The sequence below is a fragment of the Polistes dominula genome, unplaced genomic scaffold, assembly GCF_049000335.1.
Source record: "Polistes dominula isolate Pdom_NZ unplaced genomic scaffold, Pdom_raw_medaka contig_11, whole genome shotgun sequence".
Classification (NCBI taxonomy): Eukaryota; Metazoa; Arthropoda; class Insecta; order Hymenoptera; family Vespidae; genus Polistes; species Polistes dominula.
In genome coordinates this window covers 794,244-816,897 of record NW_028301154.1, presented here as the reverse complement: position 1 = coordinate 816,897, position 22,654 = coordinate 794,244, and the positions used below count along the sequence as shown (strand labels likewise).

At 32.1% G+C, this 22,654-nt stretch overlaps 1 protein-coding gene across 2 annotated transcripts in view; it reads right to left on the bottom strand.

Annotated features, from left to right (window-relative positions):
* Positions 1 to 5,281: 5,281 nt before the first annotated feature.
* brat (tripartite motif-containing protein brain tumor) overlaps positions 5,282 to 22,654 on the bottom strand; it is a 76,850-nt gene continuing 59,477 nt past the window's right edge. For both annotated transcript variants that reach the window (XM_015329856.2, XM_015329855.2), the window contains one exon: positions 5,282 to 16,386. In XM_015329856.2, coding sequence (XP_015185342.1) covers positions 13,971 to 16,367 — 2,397 coding nt within the window. In that variant the 5' untranslated portion in view covers positions 16,368 to 16,386 and the 3' untranslated portion in view covers positions 5,282 to 13,970. The remainder of the gene's footprint in view (positions 16,387 to 22,654) is intronic.

Genomic DNA, 22,654 nt, shown 5'->3' with positions numbered 1-22,654 from the left:
ATAAAAATTCATTTCAAGTTTAGGCATGTTATAAAAATGAAATTTTTATTTCTGTCTTGATAATTGTTCAACCAAAAAAAGAAAAAAAAAAAAAAAAGAAATTGTTCGGCAGCCTATGAGAGACTTTTTGTTATTTTTGATTTATGATTGTGTTTTTATGTGAGTTGACAAAAAATTCATTTTTTAATTTTATTTTATAGAATAATTTTTTTTTTTTTAGAAAGGAAAATTGCAATTTTATTCATAAGATTGGCGTTTAATCGCTTAGGCTAATAAAATTGATACTACAAAACACTTCTACTTTTTGAAATGACTTTAAAACTTTTATGCGAGATAAAACTAATGATGGAAGAAGAGGAAATTTATTAGAATAAGACAGAGAGACAGAGAGAGAGAGAGAGAGAGAGAGAGAGAGAGAGAGAGAGAGAGAGAGCAAAATCAAGCAAAAGTAAAATTAAAAAAGAAGAAAAAAAAATCACAAAAGAGATTATTCTCTCTTTCTCTTTATCTTTGAAGAATTTCAGGATTAAGTTCTTGGTTTAATGAGATAGTTTGTTAATTGCAACAAGTAAAAATTCATTTCCATTAATAATGTAAGAGAGATCAGTTTGAAAAGTATCAGAAAATTTTTGTAAATGAAAAATAATTCAATTGGAAATAAATACGATGGACAAAAAATCGTATATATATATATATAATATAATAATAATAATATTATATATATAATAATTATTATAATATTATATATGTAATTATATTATATTATAATTAATTTATTATATTATAATAATATTATTTTATAATTATATATAATAATATATATAATATATAATTATTATAATATTAATAATACTACTATATATAATAGTATATTATATATAATATTATAATATTATAATATTATGTTATATATATAAATATTATATATATTATATATATAATATTTTCCTCTATGTAAGTACACGTAATATATTTATAATTTATATATAATAATAATATAAATATAAAAAAATGATCGGTGAACGTTGAAGTCATTGGTATTTCGCGAAAAGAATAATTATAATATTTTATTTATAATTTTTTTTTCTAAATCACCTAATATCCAATAATAATAATAATAATAATAATAATAATAATAATAATAATAATAATAATAATAATAATAATAGCCTTAAAAAAAAAAAAAGAAAAGACAAGATTATTCTTTTCCTGTGTATTTATGTTACTTTTTTTCTTTCTTTCTTTTTTTTTCTTTTTTCCTTCTTTTTTATTATTTAAAAATTAATTTTTATTATCATTATAATTATTATTTTACTTGTAACATTTTTTTTTTTTTTTTTTTTGAAAACACACGCTATCGTTTTTTTTTTCTTTTTCTGCTTTAAACGACGAAAAAAATACCGTAGCGCTACGTCGGTACACGATAAAAGTTATTATCATTAATAATAACCTACAAATAGTGTTATTTTTTTTTTTTTTAATTTTATTTTTATTTTTATTTTATTTTATTTTATTTCTGATCCCAGGTTTGTTTTATTCTTCGCACCTCCTCACCGACAACCCACTTTTCCTCTTTTTTATCTTTCTTTCTTTCTTTCTTTCTTACTGACTTTCTTACTGACTTTCTTTCTCTCTCTCTCTCTCTCTCTCTCTCTCTCTCTCTCTCTTTCACACTCATTTTCACTCTCTTTCTCTCTCTCTCTCTCTTTGTCTTTGATAGTTCAAAATTTAAAAAAATACATATATATTCTCAACCGGACGCGATCGTCGCATGACGTCGGTCTAACTATTTTTTTTTTTTTTTTTAATTTTTTTAATTTTTTTAATTTTTTACTTTTCTTTATCCTCTTCTTCTTTTTTTTTTTTTTTAATCTTAATTTTTTTTTCACACCACCCTCTTTTACTTCTTCATCATTCAACAATATACTTTTGCCATTCTCACATCTCTCTTTCTCTCTCTCTTTGCCTATCTTTCTTTCTTTCTCTCTCTCTCTCTCTCTCTCTCTCTCTCTCTCTCTCTCTCTTTACATTCTCTCACACTTTCAATCTATTCTCTTGTGTGTTTCTGTGTGTGTGTGTATGTATGTGTTCATCTTCTTCCTCCTTCCGATCATGTTTCATTATTTTTATTTTTTTCTTTTTTTATTTTCAACTCCCAATCTTTAAAACTTCCTTAATAAAACCTACGTAATATTCTATGTATAATAGTAAATAGTAAATTTTTAAATATGTATTGTATATACGTATATGTATATGTATAAATTACATGTTCCTTGTATTTATGTTTAATTATTAGATATGAGTTATGTGTTTAATGTGGAATATAATGAGACGACGATAATAATAATGTTTTGTTCGCGATAATAGCGATATTTGAACATATTAAATTTAATAGGATTAATAATTTAATAATAATTAATTAATAATAATAATAATAATAATAATAATAATAATAATAATAATAATAATAATAATAGTAATAGTAATAAAGGACAATAATAAATGTTAGGACAATTTTTGCAGTTTACGATACCAAGTGTCAATAATAAAATGTCAATAAATTAATAAAGATAATAATAATAATAATAATAATATAATAATAATAATAATAAAATAGTCAATAATAATAATAATAATAATAATAATAATAATAATAATAATAATAATAATAATAATAATAATACTTAATAATCACTTTTCGCGACGATCTTAATAATGTTCAAAGGGATAATATAATTATACAATGTTTCGAATAATTAAATGTATAATAATATTAAATTACGTCATTTGGCAATATAGCGTTTGGGTGTGGCAATAGGGGGATAATATTAATAATATTATCCTTAATGCCGATTAATAATTGTTAATAATTAGTGAGAAGATGACATCACGACGATATACACGAATTAGTCAAACTTTATTACTTCCTAGCAATAATATATTATCTTTTGCGTTTGTAGTTTTATTTGTCTGTGTTGCTACGTGTTTCTTACATACATATATATATGTAAGTTTATGTTGTTTTGTGTGATACATATACGTGTATGTATAAACGTATGTCCACTACGTGTGTGTGTGTGTGTATGTTTTTTAATCGTGTAACACGACGCTTTAAAAAGCTTCCATCATCTCTTTGGTGTGTGCTTTTATTTATAATCTTTTTTTCTTTTCTTTTTTTATCTCACCTCTTGGAAACTGTATCCGATATTATTATTATAGTATAGTATAAGTAAAACGATTATTTTATTTCAACCATATTGAAATATCCAATCATGAGATATCGAATCTCACTTTCCTTACTTTCTTTATCATTCATTCTTTCTTCCTTACTTATCCCCGATCTTTTTTATTTTTTTTTATTTTCTTCGACTTCTCGTCTATATACTCACGCGTTTATATTTTTTTTAATAATTCATCGCTTTTCTCATTTAAAAGCGAAAATCGCTATTAAGTATGAAGCTTTCGAGGCCATGACTAGACATTCAATCGTACAAGTATTACGACTTACAATAGTAATAACAACATGGCGGGCGGCACCAGAAAATTTGCCGACGAAAAAACACTCGAGCTTATAATGTATATATATATATATATATAATAATAATAATAATAATAAAAATAGTAATAATAATAATAATGATAATGATAATAATAAAGATAATAATAATAATAATATATATATATATATATACCTACATAGGTTATTTTTTTCACATTATCTTACTCTCATATCTCTCTACACACACATTCTTACTTTCAATATTTTAACTCCTTAAACCTCTAATAAGGGATGAACTTGACTCCTTTTTTTCTTCATTAAAAAATTGTTATATAAATAATATAATAATAATAATAAAAATAGCAATAATAATAATAATAATGATAATCGTCATTTATAATAGCAATAATAGCAGCAATAATAATAATAATAATAATAATAATAATAATAATAATATGTAAAACGATTCACGATTACGATACAGACACCATGGAATACTGAAGATTTCTTATTTCTATATACTTCATTATATCGTAATACGTCAGTTTTCATCTTCTACACACACATACACTCTTAAAATCTCTTTCACACAATGTAGCTGTAGCTGTAGCTGTAGCTGCTGCTGCTGCTGTTGCTGTTGGACCAATCAATCCGTTCTTTCGGAAACACGACCTTTTTTTTGTCCCACATTTTTCTTCCTCTTTCTTCATTTTTTATTTTCTTTCTCTTTTCTTTTTCTTTTTCTTTTTTTTTCATTCGTGATATAGTAGAGTAAAATCTTAAGAGAACAAGCCTGACCCCTAAGCCTACAAAATATACCCTTAACGTTCTACAACACACAACGTAATACCAACGCGTGAGAACTTTTAGGATCGACGGGGGTATTAACCCAAAAAAAGAACCTCTCTCTCACTCTCTCTCTTTCTTTCTCTCTTCTATTACACGTTTTCCTTCCTTTTCTTTTTTTTTTTTGGGTCTTTCTTTGAATCTTCCAAATATGTTTTTTTTTTCTACACGTCTTACCCCCCCCACCGTCGATCTTTACATTTCACGCATCTACGTGATAATAATAATAATAATCAATAATAATAATGATATAAATTATTAATAATTAATAATAATGTGACATCTTTTTTTTTTTTATATATACCACTTAAGGGCTAGAAAACGATCGGTGCAATTAGCCGAAAAAAAGGGCTCAGTTGATTTGCAACGATCGTTGACATTCTTATTTTTTCCTTTTTGGTTTTTGTGTTCAACTTCGTACATAGTGCGTTTTATGAATAATAATAATAATAATTAATAATAATAATAATAATAATAATAATAATAATAATAATAATAATAATAATATATTAAGTGAGACCGAAAAGTAATGTCTTTTCTACAAATGTCCAATTTTTGATATTTTTATCAAAAACAAATTGATTTTGATAAATTTGGTATTAAAACTTTTGCATAATAGATGAAAATAGGTTGTTGATAACGTAGTAGTGGGGGTATAGTGGTGATTATATTATTGATTAAAAATAAAAACTTGTTGGAACAAAATTTGTTCGTTGAAATTTAAATTTGAGGTTAGGAAGCAACATTACTTTCCAGGTCTACCTAATAATACGATGATATTATATAATAACTAGGCATGCCATAATATTTGTTTATATTCCTTTTGGATTTCGTCATTATTCAAGTTAAAAATAGTTCGATCAAACGTACAAGTACTTACGAATAATATATATATATATATATTTTTTAATACGTTTTGTGCCACTCTCCGTCCCATTTTTGTTTTTTTTTTTTATTCTTTCACTCTCTCACTCTTTCTCTCACATTTGTTTTTGTTCGCGCGCGCGCCCTCTTCTTCCTTTTGGTTTTTCTTATTTTTTTTTTTTTTTTGGCTTATTTTGCTTTCATTCTCGTTATAACAATTTTTATTTGGGCCCAGTTGGCTGTAATAATTACTTAGTATTTTTTTTTTTTCAAATTTTTTTTTTTCATGTGGTCTTTATTATTCCTTACTTACACACAGAGTCAACGCACGTCGCTAAGTACTCCCTCTCTCTCCCTCTCCCTCTTTCATCCTCTCTCTCTCTCTCTCACTCCTCTCCTCTCCTCTCCTCTCCTCTTCTCCCTTTTTAACGTTTTTTTTTGTCTCGACAATATTCGATAATAAAAAATAAAATACTTCGACGAAACATCGGTGAAATTTGCGCGTATACTTTTTTATAATCTTGTCTTGCCCCCCTCTCCTTCAGCCTCTTTTACCCCCACTCTTCCTCCAGTTTTTATAGCATTTTTAGGTAAAAATTTGTCCTCTCTCTCTCTCTCTCTCTCTCTCTCTACTCTCTTTTGTGTAGTTTTACATTTTTTATGTTGTTCGTAAAATTTTCAGTTTCATTCTTGTCCAATGATTTGTTTTTTTTTTTTTTATATTTCCTTCGGTTAATCCAATAGGCGGCGCTCGACGACAGTCGCCATATTTTGCGCGTAATTGCGAACGTATAAAAATATATATGTGTCATCTATAAATCCGCTAGAGGGTTTTTTCTTTTCTTTTTTTTTTTTGTTTCTTTTCTAAAAACACGTTTAATTTCTTCTACACTCTTTTTAACTCTTTTTCTTTTCTTTTCTTTTTTTTGTCAACCATTTATAACTCGATCATCATATTAGCTTTATATCGACATCGTCGAGCGCCCTAAAGGATTCCGACTGTATTCCACGTTTTTAATTTAAATTTTGTTTTTTTTTTTTTTCTTTATTCTCAAATATAATTTTTATCTTTTTCTCTCTTTTACACGCGCACACTTTGTATTCTCTCTTTCTCTCTCTCTTTCTCTTATTTCTCGCGACTTTACCAAAAAAATACGATGCTAAGGGGATGAATTTAAGGAGAGATGAATATGAAGAATAAGAACTTGCTTTTTTTTTTTTCATTCGTCTTACTGTCAATTATTTTTCTGTCAATTTTTGTTCATGTGTGTAATGGTTTTTATATATATATATATAAAAAATAAATAAATGATAAACAATGAACTACCAAACTAATGATTCAAATTAACAAATTCAAATTATTGCTACTAATAATTAAATAATTAAACATACAGTAAAAGTATTATCACTAAAAAATGGAATGTATAGTGGGAAGTTATAGAATGTGTAGGTTTCATTTATTTCATCTTTTTTGTTTTTTTTTTGTTTTTTGTTCTTTTGAACAAAATTCTAATCTTATTTCTATCTTCCATTTTTCTTTTTTTTTCTTTTTTGAAATTTAAATACGTTCGAACGAAATAACTGCATCTGTTTTATGTTTTCATTTATTTAAACCAAAAAAAAAAAAACCTAGTAAAAGGAGTGTATGTCATGGAAATCAGGACGACGAGAAAATAATGTGTTTTTATATTTACATGGAGTAAGTAAGAAGGAATAAGGTGTAGTGGTTTGGTGAAGCATTCTAATGGTGATATGGTAATAATGGTGGTGGTGGTGGTTGTAAAACAACAAAAAGAAATAGCACAAAAATATAATGTGAACTAAAAATATTATTAAAAAGCATTATACAACAAAAAAATAACTAAAAAAACAAACAAAAATACGATTTACAAATTTAAATTAAGAACAATAAGAAGATTATATAATCTACAAATAATAATATTAATAATAATAATAATAATAATAATAATAATAATAATAATAATAATAATATAATAATAATAATAATATTAATAATAATAATAATAACATAACAAACCAGTACAAAAAAAAGAAAAAATAGAACGGGCAGAAGACAGTTGCGAGTTTAATCGTTCCTCGCTTTTTACATTCTTTTTCATTTTCAATAACTTCATTTCTTATTGTTATGATCCTCTTTTTTGTTCCTAATTTCGTTTAATTATTATTTCTAGAATATACTTAAATAACACTTCGAAGTATGTCACGCTCGAAGTATACATTAAAAAAAAAAAAAAAGAAGAAAAAAAATAATAATAAAAAAAAAAAAAAATTAAACGCTAAAGATGCACACACACATACATAAGCATACACACACGAACAAACATTCTTCATTCCTCGATTTCTTTCTTTGCACACATTCATATTTAATGGGAATGAAGTTTTTGTATTTTCGATTTAAATGAATTCATTTTAAATGAAGCTTATAATACGAGTGGTTTAGCTAGCTGGCAATATTGAATCATCTTTTTATCAATTTAATCAACTAACTAGATTAATAATAATAATAATAATAATAATAATAATAATAATAATAATAATAAAAATAATAGCAATAATAATACAATTGTAATAATATTAATAATAATAATAATAATAGTAATAATAATAGTAATAATAATAATAATAATAAAAATAGTAAAAATAGTTATAATAATAATAATAATAAAAATAATAATAGCAATAATAATACAATTGTAATAATAATAATAATAATAATAATAATAATAATAATAATAATAATAATAATAATAATAATAATAATAATAATAATAAGTTAATAATAATAATAATAATAGTAATAATAATAGCAATAACTATAAATCAACACACACCTAACGCGATATAAATACTAATGAACAAATACATATTTTAATACACTGTGAAACGAGTTTTTTTTTTTTTTTTATTAATCGACTTTTGTCATCCTTATCGTTTATGAGAAAAGAATCATAATTGGACTTTTCATCTCGTAAATGAAAAAAAAAAAGAAATAATGAAAATCGTACATCACGTTTATCAATTATCTTTTTCGATCTCTCTATTTATCTACTTAATTTATCATTAACAAAACAGATCTATATTCGAGGAAATACAATGTAACAAAATCATTAATCGAATTGAAACAAATAAGATGATTTTTATGATTGTGGTGAGGCTTTTTTTATGATCCCATTTTGTTCACGTAAGTTCAAATATTTAAAATATTGTTACAAACAAAAAGACAAGATTTGAATAATTAAATCATTGATTTTGATTTGAAATAATCAAAAAAGTGATAGAGAAAATTGTGCATTTGTAATATGTTTCCGTGTGTTTGTGCATCTAACACAAAACAACTGGCAGGAAACATTATTTTAGTTGTAGAAAAAAAAAGAAATTCGAAATCGTTTTAATTACTTTTTCAAAATAAATTTGAAGGATAAAATTATTCAATTTTATCATTCAAAGTATTTTTAGAACGAGTTCGATCTTCCTTTATTTCATTCAAAATACATTCGCTTATCACTTTAATGATTTTTTACAAATCATTTTTTCATTTGAAAAGAAATAAATTAAATGTTGATCACGAAGTTTTAAATAAATTTCCTTTTTCAAATTAATTTTTTTTCATTTCTTAATTTTACTTTAAATAGGACAGTTTTTTTTTGTTTTTTTTTTTAACACTATGTCGTCCTTAGATCTTAGATATGTTTCTTTTGTTCTTATCGTTTCCATAATTAGCTTGGAAATTTTAAATTTTGAACAAATTTACAAGATGGCGACAATATTTATTGCATTAATTAAATCCATGTTATCCCAAAATTGTTCTTACTTAATTTTTGGTTAAATAAGCACAATTTTACAATTATTATGTTTCCCCTAAACACCTCCACGAAATATAATAATTCAAATGTTATTTTTTTTGGGTTTGTTTTAAATGGCACCAAAGTGGTATCACCGGCATACAACAGATAGTTTTTTGCATGGTACCGGACGCCATAGTGTTAATATTCTAAATAATATTGAAACAATAAAAGAAAAAAACGAAAAAGAAAAAAAAACGTAAGAAAGGAAAAACATTTATCCTAAACATCATAGCAACAACGATTTTACATGGTATTTATATGGTTTATACTATGTAAAAATCCTAGGAAATAGTTCGTTTCTTTTATAAACGAACAATATAGAATTTTAATATTACTTTTCAGTATATTGAAATTTTTTGGATCCAAACTTTTTATTTTTATTTTATTTTATTTCAAACATAACAAAAATATTTTATTTTATCAAGCGGTCCAAAAATTTCGGACAGACGACAAAGGACTTTTCCGTAATTTTCGGATAAATTTCAAAATTGATTTTGCATATTGTTCTTTTTGTTTGTTTTTTTTTTTTTTTTTTTTTTTGTTCAAACGACGTATGATTTTCTTAGACAACGTTGAAAGAAAAAAAAAAAAATAGGGCAGGAATGGGATTCACGCAAGCCAGCTAGCATTGTTCCACTTTTTTCTTTTTTTTTGCTTTTTCTTCTTAAATCATTCATCAAACATTTCAAATTTTTCTTATCATTTCTCTTATCAATTATTCAAAAAGGGACGATTACGGGAAGAAAAGAAAATTAAGACTAATCACCTCACCTTTTGCGGGAGTTTGTTTGTTTGTTTGTTTTTTTTTTGTTTTTTTTCTCATCAGACGATGCAAGTAAAATATAAAAAAGAAGAAGAAGAAAAAAATAAAAACAAAATGAAAATACAAATGGGGTGCGCAAAGATCAAAGGGGTGGTAATTTAAATTCATAAATCGAATGAATTAATACTTGCGTTATGCACACTCATCATACATGCTATTATCAACATACACACTTATACACATATAATAATAAAAAAATTAATAGCAAAAAACATGCACGAGAATCATCAAATTTTACGGTGGTAGTGGTGGCTTCTATTATTTTTTCTTTTTTTTTTGTTTTTGTTTTTTTTTTTCTTTCTTTTAAGGAAACAATCCACCATTTACCAACCTCATCCAACAAAATATATTAATACTATACGATCGCACATAGAGAACACTAAAAGGAAAAACTTCGATGTTTTTCATTTTTCTTTTTCTTTTTTTTTTTAACCAGTTATAATATTGAAAAAGACACAAAAAATAAAATAACATAAAAATAGAAAAATAATAAACCGGGGACATTGAAAAATGATCGATGAAAGTAAATGCTGTGAAAAAAAGTGTATTATTATAATGGAATAATTAAAAAATAGAGAAAGAGAGAGAGACAGAGAGAGAGACAGAGAGACATTTTGTAGGAAGAAAAGAACACATAGAAAATTAGTAGAAAGAGAGAAAAGAGATAATAAAAAAAAAAAAAACAAAGGGGGGTGGAAAGGAGGTGTACACGCATACTACAAAACTCTCACTAACTATGTTAATAACTATAGCTACTTTTAACACCACTACAAAATTCCAGAACGTAATTGTGTAAATGTGTGTATGCTAGTATTTTCATATATGCGAATAAGTGAGTGAATGAATGAGTGAGTGAGTGTGTCAGTGAGTGGGTTGGTAAGAGGATTATCCAATGGGGAGGAAAAAAAAAGAAAGAATTCTTCTTAACGATCATCATTCGTCCTCCTTTCATTAATGTTACTTCTTTTATATTTTTTTTGTTTTGTATCTATTTTCTTTGGAGGGTAGGAATATATCTTCTTTCTCTCTCGTTTGATCTCTTTCTATTTTGTTAACACGTTGAACGCCATGTCAGTCATCGGTAACTGACATTAGACTATCAGTTTAGGCCACGTCCGTCATGGGTGACTGACACGTTCAACTATTTTTTTTTTCAATACGAAGTAATTCCTGTAGCCTGACGGAAATTTATCGAAGAATTTGCGTGACGCTCAACGTGTTAAGGAGACTCATCATCAAATTATTTGTTCGAGCCATCTCTAATCAGAATTGATTTTTCTTTTTCAATCAAATATATAAAATTCGTCATTGGTCTTTCGTTAAAATCATTAATTTTTTCCCATCATTCGGATGTCAATAAGAAATGAAATCGATAACTTAACGTCTAAGTTAAAACAAGAAACAATTGGTGGGTTGGAAATTAGTAGTAATGGCTCGAACATTCAAATATTATTAGATTGGCAATTAAGTCATTGGTGATTTTAAAAAGTTACCTAAAGATAAAATCCACTATCATTTTATTGCCAATCAATCTAATCAATTTTACATCCACTTAATATGTGGGTTATATTATTTTGTTCTCTTTCTTTCTTTCTTTCTTTCTATTCTTCTATTATTCCATCTATTTCCTTCTCTTTCTTTCTTTCTTTCTTTCTTTCTTTTCTTTTTTTGGTCAATTAGTTAAAGTTTCGTATCTCTCCTTTCTTTCGAGTATCGTCATTGATAATTCCCCGTAAAGATTTTTCACGGTAATCATTTTTGACGGAAACGAGAGAGAGATACCGATCGTTTGAAAGAAAAAATATCAAACAGAATATATATATAAAAAAAAAAAAAAAAAAACAAAAAAACAAAGTAGGAAAAGGAACATAAGAAGAAAGGTAGGTAAGATAGGTAGGAAGGTACACTTTCTTTTCTTTGCAAGTAAATCGTATAAAATAAAACAAACAATCATTAAAATGATATTAAGGAATAAAGTAAGGAAAAACAAACATTCTACAATTCTAATGATTAATAATAATAATAATAATAATATTAATAATAATAATAATAATATTAATAATAGTAATAATAATACTAATAATACTAATAAAGATAATAATTAAGAGCGATGTCCTCGTCATAAATTTGGGAATGAGTGGGAAGGGGTGAAGGGGGTGAAGGGGAGGGGGGGCAAGGGGAACATAAATGTTATTCCAATTTATTTAGAATATAACAAAAATAACTCGGGGGATTGAATTGAGACTTCTTTCTCATAGATTTTTGTTAATCTTAATTCTTTTTTTTTATCGTCGCGAACAAAAAAACAATGCAACGGTAACACGAGAATTCGAGGGAAGGGGGTGGTGGGTTATGTGTGTGTGTGTGTGTGTGGTGTGATCCATAGATTTAATTATGAAATAAAATTGATATTTCTAAGGTATGCTATTTATTAGCAGTGGCCTTTTTTTTTATCTCATTCGTAAAGAAGATAAACAAATTTATCTCAAAAGTCTGGTGAATAAAAAATAATTGCAAGAGGAAGAAAGACGGTAAATAAAAATTACCAAATTTCATTCTCGTACGATCGTTTCTCCATTTTTTTTTGTTTTCTTTTCACGCATTTTTAAGATATTCCCAACGATAAATTGAATTTTCAGCGCGCGTGCACGAAATCATTTTTTTTTTATCTTATTCAATTTCATTTAAATCTTATTGTGATTTATCAAATGTAAACAAATCAAATGTCAAACATTTGAAATCTCGTTTTAATATCGATGGAACACACACACACACACACGAGAAGAGTTAGAGCTAAGAATCGCGAGAAGAACATTTTTTAATCGGCTTCTAGAAAGAAAAAAAATCCTATCGTTATTTTCAGTTTATTTTTTTTTTTTTTTTTATTTCTAAGGGATCGGGGGAAAAGAAAAGTTTAGAAGAGGATCATCTACAAACACAACTATGAAGAAAAGAAGGATATGTAACGTGTGTGTATGGTATGTAATGTGTATGTGTATGATATTCTTTGAATATTTTTTCGCGAAAATTAATGGTAAAGAGAAAAGAAGAGAGAGAGAGAGAGAGAGAAAGAGAGAGAGCGAATAGAGAATAGAGAGAGAGAAAGAGAAAAAGAGAAAGATAATGATAGGAGAAGATAAGGGAAGAGGGGAGAGAGTGACTAGCGGCGGCGAGCTCTACAACTAAACAACAACAACAGTATTTTCAGTTTATAACAACATTAACAAGTAAGTTTCGCGCGTGTGTATGTTTGCACGACGACGCGCCACGTGTGCCGTATAATGTATATGAGTGTGTATGTTTGTGTATGTATGTGTGTATTTAAAAGTGCATATGCATTTACCTTTTAAAGGTTTATCATATGTATGTAAGTGTAACAATAGTAATAGCAGTATTATAAGTATTGGTATCGGTATAGTAGTAGTAGTAGTAGTTAGTAGCAGTGGTAGTAGTAGTAGTAGTAGGAATAGTAGTAAATAGTAGTAGTAAGGGGGCGCGTGTAAAAGTGCGTATGTAAGTGTGACGTTCCCCGCGTTTGTGCGCGCGTGTGCCTAATAAAAGGTCTTCTTCCAATAAGTAGACGCACGCAAATGAGGAGGAGGAAGAGGAAGAGGAAGAGGAAAAGGAGGAGAGAGCACGAAGACGTATCTTCTTTCTCGCGATTGCAGCTCTTTGTCGTCTCTTGACTCCGACAAGATGAAGGTGAAGATGAAGATGAGGATGAAGAAGAAGTAAAAGCTTGCAAATCGCAGCTGTTGCTGCTCTTGTCGTTCAGCAATCGAAAGAGGGAGTAGTAATAGTAGTAATAGTAGTTGGCAATGGCAATGACGATTATAACGCACGATGGACGAAGAAGTATTAGTAATAGTAGCAGTATTAGAAGATCGATAGCGAGTTTAGGTAGAAAAAGTTCGACAAGATCGAGTTTTTTCGTGGACAATAGTAATAATGCGAGCACAACGGCGACGATGAGAGGGACATTTATGAGAAATAGAGTAAATAATAATAGATGAATTGTGATTGTGGTGTCCCGACACGGCGATCATCGTCGTCGTCGTGACGCCTCGCTGGTCTATATAACGATAGGCGGTACTTGAACGTAACGATAAATGTAAAGACGATAGTCCTTGCTCGCTAAAACGACCGAACCGTCGTCCATTAGGGCAACGTCGAAGCACTGCGCATGCTTGACTTTGCTCTCGAGCGCGGACACCAGTTGCCCGTCCTGGGTGAATATCGTCAAGTTGAAATTGTTGTGATTGTCGGCTATCAATATTTCACCAGCAGCATTGATTCCAACCCCGATCGGGTAGTTCGTGATACCCTCGCCGCCGATTTGACGCAAATAAGATCCCTCGTAATTGAAGACTTTGACGCAATGAGCGCGATTGTCGCTTATGAAGATCTCTTGTTTGTCATTGACCACTACTCCATTCGGGAACTCGAGATGTTTCGAGCAGCCAAACTTCTGCAACACGTTACCAGCTTGATCGAATATGATGACGCGCATTACTTTGCACTCGACCACGACGATACGTCCCTTAGAATCGACGGTTACACCGCGTGGATGTTGCAAAATGTTAGCTCCGAATTTTCTCACGAATTGTCCGTACTGATTGTAGATTTGTATCTGATGAGTCGGTGATCTTTCGGTAACGATAATGTCCCCTGAGGTACGCACCACGGCGACTCTGTTAGGATAGAGCAATTGTCCATCCCGTTTGCCACACTCGCCAAATTGGAACTTGAATCTACCCTCCTTGTCGAAGATCTGTATACGATGATTGTTCGTGTCGGCTACGATGATGTCGTTTTGAGCGTTAACAGCTACCCCCGATGGCTCGGTGAATTGACCCTCCATCACTCCGAATTCGCCGAATTTGCAATGGTAAATCATTTTCTGTCGTTTGATTTGCGACTTTAGAGGGAATATCGTGGCAGACATCAATTTGGAAGTTAGGTCGAGGACGGACTCGCCGGGTGCGGCGTTAGGGGTTACGTTCACCGACGTTGGCATTGAGAAATGATCGTTGCTCGTGACCACGGGATAGGAAGCATCAGTACCTCCGTTGCTCCACTTTTCGTAAGAATTCGCGTTCATGCCGTTTAAATTGAGATCGCTTATGGTCGTTGAAAAAGGTCCCAGACTGTTGGCCGAACTGAAACGTTTGGTAATAACGCTGGTGTTGTCGAACGGTGACGGGGAAGTCGACGAAGTAATCGTAGAACTTGATCCCAATCCGTTACTGTAGGGCCGATCCAAAAGTAAACCACCCAAAGATCCGGGGTTGCCAGGTCCGTTGTTGCTGTTATTTCCATTGATCCCATTGCTAGAAAGAGCGGTTGGACGAGCTATCGGTGGTTGTTTGGCGATCGGTCCGGCATTGCTCTCGCTACTGCTACGAACATAACCGAACGTATTTCTAACGCCAACTTGAATAGCTTGATAGTTACTGACAAATTCCAAGTCGGATATTTGACTGGAAATATCTGGCGTATAGTTCATAAACGTTTGGAATTTAGAATCTAATAAGTTCTTCACCATAAGTATGTCCGTTATCGTTGTAAGCTTGATCAAACGTTCGCCAAATTCGCACGTATGTGTCATTTTTTCGATAGTTTCGTTAGCCTTTTGCGTTACAACGTTTATTGAGATCTGTTTAGATGAGAATACTGATTCGAGTTCTTTCAATAATTCTTGTTTACGTTCTTCCAGCATGGATTTATAAAACTGGAAGGTATCGTTGATCTCGTTTTGCGCTTTGTGATATTGAACTTGCAATTTGGCGGCACTATGATCGGCAGTCTTGATGGCAGCCCTAATCTCGATTACTTTTGATCGACATTCTTGTACGGCTCTGGAAATGGATTCTATTTGTTGTTGACCGATTTCCGACACGTGCGCGTAATCGTGCATCGGACTGAGATGTTCGGTGAGCGTGCATTCTTTACAAACCAAGGCCATACACGATCGGCAAAAATATTTCATCGTTTCTTTGTGTCTTGGACAAATAAAGTTCTTTTCTTCAGTATTGGCACCACCGTTCATAAGTAAATTGTTCTTGGACAATTCGGTACTATTGGCATTACCGGTGCTGTTGTTGACGCCATCTATTTTCGAATCACCGAGATTGTGGACTCGGTGGCCTTCGAAACAATGCATAAATTGATGCGCCATGACGCAGTTGGGACAAAGGAAATTGGCGCAATCGAAGCAACGCGCTACGGCGTCAGATTCGGTGGATTTGCAGCCGGTACAACGAACACCGGCGGCGGCGCCTCCAAGACGGCAACGGGGACAGGTCTCCCCGGGTTTCGGTGTGTCCAAGCAGAGGTCGCAACTGTCGACGTCGCAGATCGCAGAGTCGCTCGCAGGTGGGGAACTGCCGCTCACCGTTAGCGGGGACAGCGAGGCCAGGGACCCGAGGGAATTCGCGCGCGATTCCAGCGAGGGTGTCGGCGAGGCCATCTTCAATCAACCGGCATCCCTGAAACAAAACAAAAATTCATTCCTTATTATCTTCTAAATGAATGATAATCACTAATCAATTTCAAAAATTAGATATACTATAAATACATTGATAGAGGGGGGAGGAAACGCAGGCTGGCTGTAAGGAATTCACTTCCGGCCAACTCATCCGAGTATATCGCAGGCGAGGTAAGCGCTTTCAACGTTCAAGGTCATGCCAGTGAATGGCTCGCCGAACTCTCGACGTCACACGAGGAAGATTCTCGTGGAAGATTCTCGAGGACCACCCATATGTACATATTTCTATGTGTGTATTCGTACGTACACGCGTATTTACGCGTACATGTCTCTTTGCTCTATTCGTTGACGCGTCGCCCACGGCGGTATAAAGCAAACGCAAGAGGTTGGAAGTGAGAGAGAGAGAGATGGACAAATGCGGCAAAGAAAAGAAGAAGAAGAAAAAGAAAAGTTTATATATAAAGATTATCAAAATAAATTGAAAGAAATAATAAAATATAAGAGAGGACGAGAGAATGGCATTGTTTCTCGTCTACCGATCCTTGACTTCTCTTCGCGAGACTATTCCCACGCGAGTAGGATACCATATCACCTTCCTCGTGGTGTGTACAATACTTTCCTATAGCAAATTCCATCACCTCGTTGTTTCTCACTCTCACTCTCTCTCTCTCTCTCTCTCTCTCTCTCTCTCTCTCTCTCTCTCTCTCGAGTTCTTTCTCTGTCTTTATACTTATAACGAGTAAGAGGCAAAGCTCGTCTCTTTAATTAAATCACTTGGGCTGCGGGCAGACGGGTATGTTTCACCTGAGTGCTCGTAGAAAAAGAGAGAGAAAGAGGCACGTTGGTATCCTTCGGAGTCCAAGGTCACCAATACGAAGGTTATCGTACTTCTCCCACTCGGCTGAACGAATTTACAGACTTACACGAGCAACGGGTTCATATTTTTTTCCATTAGAGTTGGAAATACTAAAGAGAACAAAAAAGAAGATGGACAATCGTTTAGAAAAGAGTTTTAAGTGAAGAAGAAGAAACACAAAGAACAAAGTCTTCTTTTCTTGATGAAAACTCTCGAGGAAATGTTCCTAATCAGGGACCAAAGAAATGATTTTCTTCTATGTTACATGTTCCACCATCTACTACTACTCTTTCCCTTTCTTGGTACATTCGTGCAGGAATTTCGATCGTGTACCGAGATAAAAGGTGAATGCTCCTGAGGGAAATAATTCTCTTTCTCTTTCTTCTTCTTCTTCTTCTTCTTCTTCTTCTTATTCTCTATCTATCTCTCTTTTATACATAGAGGCAAGGAAATCATGCTTAGCATATTGAAATCGAGATTCTCATACTTATAGTAGTTCTATACGTCGGTACGTCGTTGACTCATCATCATCATCATCATCATCATCCTAGCTAAGTTTATAAACTATTATTTATTATCTTTAATATCAATTATATCTGTGTAGAAAAATGTCGAATATTTTCTAAACACATTTATTTTATTAGAATAGTTATAAAATTATTGTCAATTGAATAATAGTAATCGTTTAGTTTGAAACTCGTACGAAATCAATGATGGAACGATGAACAACTGCTACCATCGAAGAAGGGTAACATTAGTTTGCGTGTGCATGTGTGTGAGTGTTGGTAGCAGGGTGCGTGCACCCCTCGATCGATGAACGTCGTTCAGGGGTCACGCTGTGCTGCTTGCCTCCCTTCCTTCCTTTCCTCTCTCTTTGCCTACCCTTCATCCGTATGGCCCTGGAGTGGCTCGATTCTCTTTCTCTCTCTCTCTCTCTCTCTCTTTCTCTCTTTCATTCCCTCTCTCTTTCCCCATCCCTTCTCTTCCTCGTCGGCCAGTGCCGGCAGACTGGTAGAAAAGTGGGGAGTACGAAGGAGAGAGAAATAGAGAGAGAGAGAGAGAGAGAGAGAGAACATCTATAGTACTAGTTCATCCGCCACGATCTACGACCTTGGACGAGAAAGGTCTCGAAGCTGCTCCGAAAGTCGTGAGAAAGTCGACTCTTCTGTTCTCTCTTTTCCTCTCTTTTTTTTGTTTTTTTTTTTTGTTTTTTTTTTTTTATTTACAATCCAATTTGATAATTTTAGTTTCATTTTGATTCTAATTTAACAAATAAATTTAACTCTTTGAAGTCGAGAGGGCTCAGCTACGGAGACAATAAAACAAAAATAAAAACTGAAACAAATTCAATTCAGTTTACAACATATTACAATTATGATTTTTCTTTTAATTACACATTCACGTCATTTATTTATAATACGTGAATATGATTTTTTGTTTGTTTTTCTATTAAAATTGCTTTATAAATTGTTGATAATATGTCAAATGAAAAATATAATTTCGAGTGCAAAGGATTAATGAACAATTTATTCGAATCAAAGTTAAAACTTTGATATTGCTAGAATTCAAATTAGATATTTTTCTGTCAAATGTTTCAAGATTTAGATAAAGATGTTAAAGTAATAAACATTCATATAGAAAGTTGGGAAAGAATTTCAATCTCTCGAAACTTTATTAGAATCGCAAAATCACTTGGTCTGATAGAGAGAGAGAGAGAGAAAGAGAGAGAGAGAGAGCAGTAACAGCAACTGCAACTGCAATAGCAACAATAACAGCAACCAGCAGCAAACCAGTAATGGAATATCGAAGTCATTGACTTTGGTTAGTTGAAGGGAAAGGGAAATGGAAAGAGGAGGAGAGGATGAGAATCTCGTAAGTTAGGATCCCACGTCTACTCTTCTTCCTATTTTCTTTTTTCTTCTTGGTGCTTCCGAAGGAGGTAAAGGAGAAGAAGACTCAGAAGAAAGAAAGAAGATGCTGATGTGTGTAGTATATATATATATATATATATATATATATATATATATATATATATATATATATAAAGGTAGGAAAGTATCCTTTTATTAAAGTACACCGGGCGTCCGAGTACGCGCCAACGGCATTAATTTTACCGGCTGTCTAGGCGATCGGATCTCTTCTCTCTCTACAGGAGGAGAGAACACTCTCAAGGGCGAGCCATAAATCTTGCCAGCCCTTGTCGGGTCAACCTTTGTAAAACCAGTACTCGCGGAGAGCCTAACCGTGTGCATGTACGTGTGTATGTGTGTGTGTGTGTGTGTGTGTTCATGTAAGTGCATCTATCTATTTTATCGAGTCGAAGAAAGAAGATCTACCATTTTCGTTCAAGATCGACGATTTGCTATAGAAAAAAATTAGCCCCCATTTTTCCAAGGTTTTCTACAACAAACTGCACTACACGTGGTCTATTATCTTCTGTCCAATTGACGACGAGTTTGGATCAATTTAACTATAGGCTATTTTCTTTGATGACACGTTTAGCATGAATCGATGGAGAATCTCTGCGAAAATGGTATTAAGGGATGATGATGATGATGATGATGATATCATTTTTAATGGATAAAGGAAGGGACGTTGTAGAACCTGGAGATTTTGTGATAAGTTCTTATATGGCAAGTTATTGGAAGAAAGGATTTTAAAGGAAGAAACGTTGAATCAGATAGGTTTAAGAAATGTTTTAACTTTGAATTCTACAAAAAATATGATAATTATGAACTTAACCCATTAACTGCCACGATTCCCATTTGAGGATTTTGGAATTTTACGTACATAACTCGGTTTTATGTGAACTGTATGTATAGGATAATAATCAAAGAAATAAGTAATAGTCTCTTATTAGTTTTTTTCGTGCAACCACCCACAATTCCCATGTAAGACTTTTCAAAAAATATTTTTGAAACAAAAAATAATTTGGCAGATTTAATGGATTAATAAAATGTTATTAATTTTGAATCATCCAAGTTAAAATAAAGTGTAACTGTTGTAAGAGACGGCAGGAAAATGGTAAGAATTTCATAGGGTAGAATTGGGAGGGTTGAAAAAAGAGGAGAGTGGAAAGGAAGGGAAGAGAAGGGAAAGGGAGAGATGGCAGAGAGAGCAGCCCGGTTGAATGCACTGTGTGTAGGAAAGGGTGGCGGCGCGGCGCGTCTGGTTTCTATGGAAACACTGCATCGACCGCCCCAACCCTCGTCGACCGGGGGTCCGACGAGGGTCGCGTCCGTCACTGTTAAGGTGGGAAGGAGGTGGGGAACGATGGTGGGGACGATTCCCTTCCCTTCCCTTCCCTTTCTCATCCCTCGAGAGAAGAAGGGAATGGCAGCCGGCGGTGCATCGCCCTTCAAAGCGCCACGGCAATGCGTGTTTCCACTATCTACAGGGTGATTGAGAAATAACGATAGTTCTATGATTTTAATTTTATTTAAAAATAAATTTTCTTTAATCAATCGAATTGTCAAGTAGCAAGTGTCATTTGACAGACGGAATTTGAAGGAGGATTTTATTTATGTAATTATAAAGAAAAGAGAGAGAAAAAGAGAGAGAGAGTAAACACATTTGAGAGTAAAGTTGGGAAAGATTATTTTCATTGTCAGTGTCGGAGAGTATCCGAAATCGATTGTAGATGACAGTCGACCCTTTTCTACATGCATCCATTTATCCCTATATATATATATATATATATGTATATATGTGGGTAGGTAGATAACGTAGGTTTTCATTAACGTTATTCGTTCGGAGCGATGACATTCGAGGAATCGATATATACGAGTTCTCGTAGTTTTCTATGAAAAGATATGAGACAGTCGAGCAGGCAAGCACGAATACGATTCCGAGAAAGAGAGAGAGGAAGAGAGAAAAAAAGAGAGAAGAGTATCAGTTCCTGCTGGATGCTGCAGACTGTTGCAACGAGAAAAAGAAAGAAAGAGAGAGAAAGAGAAAAAGAGAGAGAGAGAGAGAGGGGGTGGAAAAACGAGGCGACGGCCCGGCAGACGTTAGATCGATCGTGTCTGCAAGCCGCGACTTAGGGGGTGGGGTGGAACGGAAACGGAAGTGCCGCAGGCTCGATCCGTGTTAAGCTTTTCAAGGCAAAGATAAAGACTTTAATTACCGATTAAATGAAATGCACTTAAATTAATGAGTCTTTTACTTACTTTATTTCTTTTTTTTTTTTATTTTATTTTATTTAAATACAACGGGGTAGGTAACGTGAATTTTAACGTAATGTTCTAAATTTCTTATGATTAATTAATCAATTAATTGTACAGTTTTTTATTTTTTTTGTTAAAAAGTACGCACGCGCCTATCTACCCCCCCCCCACCCCTACTTACTTTATATATATTATATTTCATTTTGAACTGGAGATAATCGTAGTTAAAATCGGTGCGCGTTTTTTTACGTTACCGTAGCGGTGTGCTACGTCGTCTTTTATTACCTCGCGTCGGACGATAAAAGTGCGGAAATCCGATCCATTAGAACGTTATTTTCATATTAAACTCGTGATACTCTCACATCAGTCGCGTTCAGCATCAGCAGACCACTAAAGAGGATCAAATTAATAATAATGCATGGGCATAACGCGAAACGTAATCTTTTGTAATTTACGATTGATTATTATTATTGACCACCCTGTAACAACATTTATCAAGATTTTCCTTATTTTCATTCATAAAAAAAAAATAAATAAATGAATAAATAAATGTTGAGCAAACAATTATGACCAAATTTTAGTAGACATCAAACAGAAGAGGAAGAATCAGCCTATAATAAATTCACATATATTGAAATAATTTTTTTTTTTTTTTACAAGGAAATAAAAAATACATTGCTTCCTTAAAAGCAATTACTAACCCCACCCCTTATAACATTCGTCCTATAAAGTAAGAAAAAAAAATTAAAAAAAAATATATAAAAGAGAATAAAAAATAAAGAAAGGTTAAAGTTACGAATAAAAAGGGCTAGGGAAAAGGGATGCGAATCGTAAAGAGAAGGAAAATCGTTGGAAATTCTCCGGTGTATATGGTCGTAAAGAAGAAAACGTAGGGTGGACACAATGAGAGTAACACAGCCATCGATGAAAGAGAATGAGAGAGAGAGAGAGAGTGAGAGAGAGAGAGAGAGAGATAAACTAAACTCTGGTGAGCATGACGAAGTTCGAGCCTTTCCGGAAGTACCGCTCGTTTCGTAGTGGAACTTTACGAGCGCAAAGTTACGAGGAGGAAAAGGAGGAGGTTTGGAACGAGCTTGAACAGACCAGGCCTTCCTCCACCACCTCCTCCTAGAGGAGGATGATCCTCTCTCTTGGTGCATATATACAACACGCACACAGAAACATACAGAAAAGGTCAGTGTACTCGTTGAACTTCGTACTAGCATTAATCGAAACGTAAAATCGAT